This window comes from Chanos chanos, chromosome 7 (assembly GCF_902362185.1).
Source record: "Chanos chanos chromosome 7, fChaCha1.1, whole genome shotgun sequence".
NCBI lineage: Eukaryota > Metazoa > Chordata > Actinopteri > Gonorynchiformes > Chanidae > Chanos > Chanos chanos.
In genome coordinates, this window is record NC_044501.1 from 26,557,675 (window position 1) to 26,565,489 (window position 7,815).

General features: G+C 41.7%; 1 protein-coding gene across 1 annotated transcript in view; it reads right to left on the minus strand.

Annotated features, from left to right (window-relative positions):
- Positions 1 to 7,815, minus strand: part of adam19a (ADAM metallopeptidase domain 19a) — a 119,679-nt gene that overhangs the window by 49,115 nt on the left and 62,749 nt on the right. Inside the window, exon 4 of the mRNA XM_030779120.1 lies at positions 5,973 to 6,049. Coding sequence (XP_030634980.1) covers positions 5,973 to 6,049 — 77 coding nt within the window. The remainder of the gene's footprint in view (positions 1 to 5,972; positions 6,050 to 7,815) is intronic.

Sequence of the window (7,815 nt, forward strand, 5' to 3'; positions counted from 1 at the left end):
ACAGATGTTCATTATGCTGATGATGTGACAGCTACGGTAATTGGTAATTAATAACAGCTATTTATCCCTTAGCGATGCGTCTATGTCCGAGATAAAACTGGAGGAGTAGTTGCTAAGTTACAGTGAGTAAAAAATGCCATTACATACCGAGGAGTCCAGACCACCTTGTTATTGAGAAAAAAGGTCATGTGATCCCTGTTGGACCTGACCCTAATGAACCCTCCCTTTTTCACATCATCTCCCAATCAGAGACAGGGACCTTTTCGCCATCAGCTTACATACTGTAAAGTCATTAGCCTAGCCTGCAGACACAGTAGCCACGGTAATGAGGGCGCTCTCCCCTGAACTGGGCAGTCTGGAGCTAACCGCCCCGATTCGGTAAGTTTACAACTGTTTCACACTTTGTCACAAATGGGAGAACCCCTGATGATTAAACGTGAACCTAAGTGTACTAAAAATCGCCGCAAGGGATTTTTACAGTTACCGCATTCTGTCCTGTCCATCAATGCCAAAGGCTAGACTCTCACTCCACGACTGCTGACTTCGTATTTGACACAGTTCATTAAAGCCCTCGAGGAATGAGTTAGCACATCGTAAAGCAGTTTTAGTTTGAAGTGAAATTACTGTACTGTAAAAATAAAAATAAGTGATAAGTGAATATTGATAGTAAGTGAACTGAGTTGATTACACAATGAAAACATCTTCTTTCACAGTGATTTCACTCAACACATCTAAGCACTATCTAGATCTGGAAGTCAGAAGGCTGGAATCAGTGTGACAATTACAGACCTTTTCTGTTCAGTCCCCTGCTGAACAGATTAGTGCTGACATTTAAGGTGATGGAGACGTTCTCAGGTAAATCACCAAATTAATGCGAATGACGTCTGTGGGTGTACACTGCACAGTCATTAAAAAAAAAAAAAAAAAAGACATTTTCCGTATCAGATTGACAACCACAGGGAAGATTTTATAAGCTGTTACATAATGGATGCCTTAGATAGTTTAGATCTTTGATCTTTGGTTTGACACTTTGACATGACCTGGTTTGACAGGAGGAACTCAGCAAACTGCTGCTAATCTTGCTAACATATGCGCATTATTCTCCTGGTGAGGATACACACATACTAATCACATCTCTTCATTTCTATGCACACACCCCTTCATACTACAGCAATCAAATGCCACATATAGCTATCAGTTTACATAAATATAAAGGTACTCCTACCTTGCATAGTATGTTGAACGACTGTAACCTTGGAGTAAGAGTTTGTTTTAGTTACTGTATTAAAAGAGTTTTAGTTACAGAACTATTCAAAGGGCCTGAGATACATTGCCAACAATTCATAAACAAGAAGGCACAATGCCGATGGTTTGGAAAACCCTGTGGGCGGGGCGGTTCATCTCCGGCCGTTCCTGTGGTATGGTTTGACATTTCAAATGCTCTGCTCAGGCACTAGCAAATCCGATACCTCTTTTTCAAATAATTCCAAGACCCCTTGAAGAGCAGAATTAAAAAAGCATGGCCTGTGGAGCTAGCGAAAGTGTGAAATCGCTCAAGAATCCAAAGGAGCTATCCGAGAGGAACTGTGCCAGCGTGCTCTGTTCGAAGTCTAGCGCTGCCAAATGAGATCTAGCCATGGAAGAGAAGCATTATGGGTAAACAGATGAGCCACAGTGTTCATCTCAAAATCACCTGTGCCTCCCTACCCGCCAAAAACAAATACACAAAAAGTAGTCAACGGTGTTCTCTTGTCCCTTTCTCTTTTGGAAACACTTCAGAAAGAGGCTCTGAGAAGACCAGTAAAGTGTGTTGTATCCTGCGAGAATATTTTTTACTCTTTATCAGTTCTACATTGAGCCATTTCAAACTCACAACTGTTGAAGGACACTGAGCACTATGACGCATTGAAAGATCAGTATTTGTGAATTTGAAGAGGGGAAAACACAAATAAACTTACAGTTATGGTCATGCCCCCTCAGCGTAAGTCTGATTACGTTTCACAGGATTGCTTGTGAAAGCTGTGAGGATGTTGTTGGACACAGGTTTAGTGATTTAGAGGAAAGATTTGTGTGTGTGTGTGTGAGAGAGAGAGAAAGAGAGACAGGGAGAGAGAGACTTGTTAAGTCTGAAGGTCACAAAGCTTTCCTCTGCCAAAATCACTTCCTCTGGAAACATGAACCGGAATGAGCTCGCTGAGAATCCATCCAAGGACTCGTCACTCAGTCACTACCAGCTGTTTCCCTGTGTCCTCTCCTCTCTCTCTCTCTCCATTTCTCCGGTGTCATTCCTGTTTCAGCAATGCCGTCTATTTTGGCCTTCCTCTTCACCACTCAACTCTCTCTCTCTCTCTCTCTCTCTTTTTTCTCCTCCTCTTACTCCTCTTTCGCTTTTTCTCCTCTACCTTCAAGATTGCATGAGTACTTGGATTACATGAGTACACAGATTTCATAAGTATTCTGTATCTCTTTTCTCACATAACTTCTTTGTCTCCCCCGTCTCAATTGTTGTGCTTCTCACTGCTTCATCTCCTCTTTTCTTTTTGAAATAGTATTTTGATACCTCTAAACCTCTCTCTTCATCTCTCTTAAATATTCTCTGCATATACCTTACAAAAGCTCAGGCCAAACATATGCTGACATAATGGTCACAGTTAACCTCTTGAGAGCGGGAAAAAATAAAGACTGAACAACTTACTTATCCAAACTCCACCTTCCTCATCACATCAGGTAAAATGGCTAAACAAAGCCCTGGTTAGTTTAATCGTGATTGAACTTAAAGTGTCAGAAACGTGTAGGAGTATTCAAACAAACTGGGGAGTGGCAGAAATCGATTTGCTGTCTCTGTCGGACGAGTCTGGGACAGTCCTTAAAAATGTAGCCCTCCAGAGATCAAAGCTCAGAGCTCATTAAAGTCAGGTTAAATGCACTGCCTATAGCACTGACGCCATCTGATTAAATGTGAGCTGATTCGTTCGAAGTAAATTGAGCCCAAACTGCTAATTTACATAAAATAACAAACAAGGTTTTTGTCTCGGGAGAGTAGGGAAACGTAATCAGCATGAAGACGTCTGTATTACCATAAACTGAGAGATTAAATGTGATCTAATCCACTGCAGAAATTTACAAGTAAAATGACGTGCGGTCTCCAGACCCTCTCCAGTTCACCAAAATTTCGTCTCGCTCTTACTCTCTCCCTTTCTCTTTGTATTCTAGTCAATAAGGATCCCAAAATACAGTTGATTTCCAAAAAATGGGTTTCTACATCTTTATCGACTAATTTGTCTAAATCTACATATTGTCTGCTCAGAGTGGCTTTTTTTCTTATTTCTCACAGGCTCAGGTAATTCAGAAGTAGATTAGTCCAATCGGTTTATCCGCATGGTTTTTTCCCTGCTCTCGTTTGAGCCAATGAAAAACCGTCTGGGCCGGTTCAGAACACCAAACTGGAATTTCATTGGGCCGTGTTTTTTCTGTCTCAGTACATGATGTACTGTGAACACATATGCCCTTAGGGACCACCTGACTGACTATCTGCATGAGCTGTACTATATTTGAAATGGGGGGAAATAGAGTAACAATCCAGTGTCTCAGGTCACAGTAATATAAACACCACTGTTGCCATTTGGATATGGTTAAATGATGTGAAAACAATGGAAAAACAACAATATTGTTGAAGAAAGCACTATGTCTTCTTGAGAGGGCACTAGAATATGTATAATCAGTTTTTATGAGTTGAGTGGTTGCTGGCCTGGGCTTGTTTTAGATTTTAAAAGTCCTTTTCATGAAATGCTCATTTCTCTCTTTCTTTCTTTTTTTCCCCTCGAGAACCATATCTTCAGTAAAACCATCGAATAAGCCCAGGGCTCTCTCCTAGTCCCAAAGCATATTTATGACCAGGTTTGCTGTTTGCTGTTACCATTTTACCTATACCTATGCTCCTCCTTTTCCAAGTTATACTCTTTGTTTCTTGACTGAGAGCAGTCTGGGAAAGTAATGCATTTTTTAAAAGTCCAATAAAGGGTTCTGCCATTTCTTACATCTTCCTCTGGGCCTCCTCCGCTTCTCTGAGAGTCTCGGGTTTCCTGACCTACATTTTAAGGGCCAGACAAGACTGTTTGGGGAGAGGAGAAATCTAAGCCAAACATAGCCTTCGAAAAGCCAAGACGCCAATGACGTCACCGGGCCCTGTGGAAACATCCAGCCAACCACAAGGTCCCTTTTCCCCTCTCTCTCACCTCTCAGACCCACAACTGTGAGGTTTACTCAGTTCAGCTTGTCCTGGAAGCAACTTGTGCCATTTCTGTACTTGGGCTGTGTTCAATCCAGATCCAGATCCAATCCAGTACTCAGTCCAGCTTCAGGCTTCATATGAACTCAATTTAGCTCCAGTCCTAAGATGTTGTCAATTTGAATTTTTACACAGATCCAACCCTGTAACATATCCTCTTCCAGCTCTTGTATGAAGTAATTTTTCAGTTCAAACTCTACAGTGGTACAACCCTATCCAAGTAAACTTGATTTCCTCTGACAGGAACATTTCAAACCCATAGATACACCCATTCTATCTCCAGCCCTACAACACTTTCATCCTGGTTGCTCAGTCAAACTTACTTAAAACTAGAACAAAGACATTAACACAATTTTTTTCTGGGTTTTATGACTGTGGGGATGAAACCTGTCCAATCATCTGAAGGTCTCTGACGTTCTAGAGGTTTCTCAAAGTTCTGAGGTTCTTTCCACCCCTGCCAGTGATATTGTGTTTCACTTCCTGCCCTGTTATTAGAACAAACAAGGTCAAAAAAAGATGAAATTGTGTACAGCATTGCATTATTAGGCTTCTCATTCCGCGATAGAATTAAACGTTTTTTGCTACTGCAGGCTGCTAAATCGCAGCACCATTTCATTTAATACATTCTCAAAGACGTGCTGAAAAACAGCCGGTCTCAGGATAATAAAGATTTCTTTTTTCCCGTCTCTGTCTCATTCTAACCTTGCTCGGGCTCCTTTGGCACTGCTGCTCACCCCTCCGATCAACACGAGGCCTTGGACAGACAGCCGCCCTGAATTACAATGATGAAGTTTTCCTTCCCTTCAAATTGAGAAAAACGGACGAGCAAGAAAAAAATGAAGCGACTGAAAAGCGACGGAGTGCCCTACGGAACCCCACAAAAAAATAATTACAGGCTTTCACTTCATCAAAACACAACGCTTACTGGGAGCTTCAGAGCAGACCAGCACACGCTGTTTGAAAATGTACCCTTGCTCGAAAATCACTTATCTTCCATAACCATCAAATATCTTTTGATAGTCTCAAAAAATATAGGGTTGTTTGGTACAAGGCTATTCTTCTCAATCTAAAGTGGTTTTTTTTGTTTTTTTTTCCTCCTCTTCTCAACCCTCTGCAGCTAGCTTTAGCGACAGCGGAATAAATTAACATGCATTGGCAGGGGGGTTGGTGTCAGATCTCTGTCTCTCGCTCACAGTTGGATCCTAGGCCGCAGGCTCAGCGCTGGACGGGATACTAACATCACCTCGGGTTTTTGGACTGGACGAGATAAAAGAGCTCAGGTAAGAGTCACGACTTGTGAAGTCTCATCTGAAAACCAGCTTTCTGTTTTCTGACATGTACAATTGCATACTATGCACAGGGGTAGGGAAACAAGCTGGAGGAAAGATTTGAAGCTTACCTAACCAAGGTCTAGAAGGGCCTCTGACCAGTAGAAATGACACAGCAGCAGATTAATGTAGAAATAAAACAATGGTTACCTGGCTTCACTCTGGGCCTGAATGCAAAATAATACCTTGTCTAAAAACTGTATAATGCAAGTTGTAGCTTAAGGAAGGACAAAAACCCTTCAGGTGATTCTGCTTGACAATTGTCATACTTGAAGGCTGTTGACCACTTCACTTCAAGTGTTCTCCCTCTCTTAACATAGCACGCATGCTAAGATGGAGAACTGCAGGAAACTTACCGATTCCGTTCCACTTGTAGCACTAAGTCCAGGTCCTTGGCAGTGACCGTGATTTCTCCGCTCTCAGGGAACTTGTCCTGCAGAGAGAATGTGAAAGAGAGAGAGAGAGAGAGAGAGAGAGAAGGGGGAGTGGGGGAAGAGAGACAAGAGCTGAGCTGAATGATCACTGATTGTCTTCATGTGTCCTGTGCTGCCTTTCTGTTAAACTTCTTGTACCTTATGGACCAATTTAAAACCATTTAAAAACCAGTTCAGATTTCTTTCATTGTAATATCTTTGTAGATGGAGCTTGCTACATATTCCTTGTTATCCTTTTCCGTAAGATATTACACCGTGGTCATACAGTGGTTCAGTTGATCAATTTCTCACCATTTTTCTCATATAAAACATGTCATGACAAATAATTGGTCAGCAGCTGTACTGAAACACAGAACAAAATACTCAGGGGTTGAAAAAAAAAATCCTGATAATATTCATTTGTAACAAACATTCCCATTCAGAGGGAAGCATTTTGTATTTGAATGTGGGCCATGTGTGTAAACCCTGTGATTTTGTGAGGACACTGCACAGTCAGTGGCAGCCATGTGAAGACAGCCTCCTGGCTTTGTGACTGGTGGTCCTGCCTGTGGAGTGCTGCTTTCACTAAGAGACAGAACCTGGGTAAGTGGGAGGGTTGAGGGCATTCATCTAATCGTGAATTCCCTTCCGAGGAGTCAAAAGACATGCTTATCTCCTCTCACTTTCTGAACACCCCTCTGTGTGATACTGCTATTTCCGTAGAGAAAGAAAGCGAGGGAGAAGGGATGCTTTTTTTTTTTTTTTTTTTGAAGAGAAGTCAATGAAAACAGATGAGTATGTTTGATAAATATGCCCACTGAGGAGTGGGTGGGGTGAAAGACCCAGACATGACCAGACTGGAGAGCAATTTGAAGCTTTTTTTTTTTTTTTTGAGGCATGTCTTGCTGCTAACGTGTCTGGTATGTCTGAATCTCATTGGTCGTAGACCAAAATGTGTCTGATGGCAATGGTGTCTTTGTGTTTACAGAAATACTTCTGATGACTCTTGTTTGGATTTTCCTGAAAAGCAAAAGCAGCTAATTTCGAGAAAATGCTCAAATATGCATCCCTGTGTTTTAGTGACAAGTGCTGACCTCTGGTAAAGTGTGTCATTGGTGTGGTGTGTCATTTCTGAACGATTCGTTCATTCTGAGTGAGTCATGTGTGAGAACAGAATGAACTGAATCATTCTCATGTTATGATTCATTCCTTTTGTTGATCTCACAGCTGCAGGCATGTGCTGGCTATTTGAGAACACTTATTCATTAAGTAGGTCAGGGTCTGAGATGCCCTGTCCATGACCAAAACCGCAACCAGTGCATGCACTGAAAGTGGTGATGAGGAATGAATCAGTGAACAAAAGATATGCACACATTCAAGGCTGTTCCTCCCTATGAATCAACATATGAATCAAAAAACTGTTGGCTGAGAGAGAAAGCTGTTGGATGTTAGCAATAGCGAAAACACAGATGAGTGGTGTTTCAGTGAAGGGCTTGCTTACAAAACATCTGTAACTTGGAACATCTGTAGCCTGTTTGAAAAAAAAGGCTAGGCCTACATGGCATCGTATGTAACCTATAGGCTGCCAGGTAACATTTTATTTTCTCCTTTTTTTCATCCAGTGTGTCTTTGCAGCTTGCAATGTCCTGTTTAGGGATAGGCTTTGTTATAGCTATGTTTTGTATGACCATATTGCCGGCATATTGCCAACACTTTGACTGGCAAGTTTTTAATTTAGCATTTACCAGGAAAAAAGGGTAATTACTGGCTAACAGAAACCCTGATT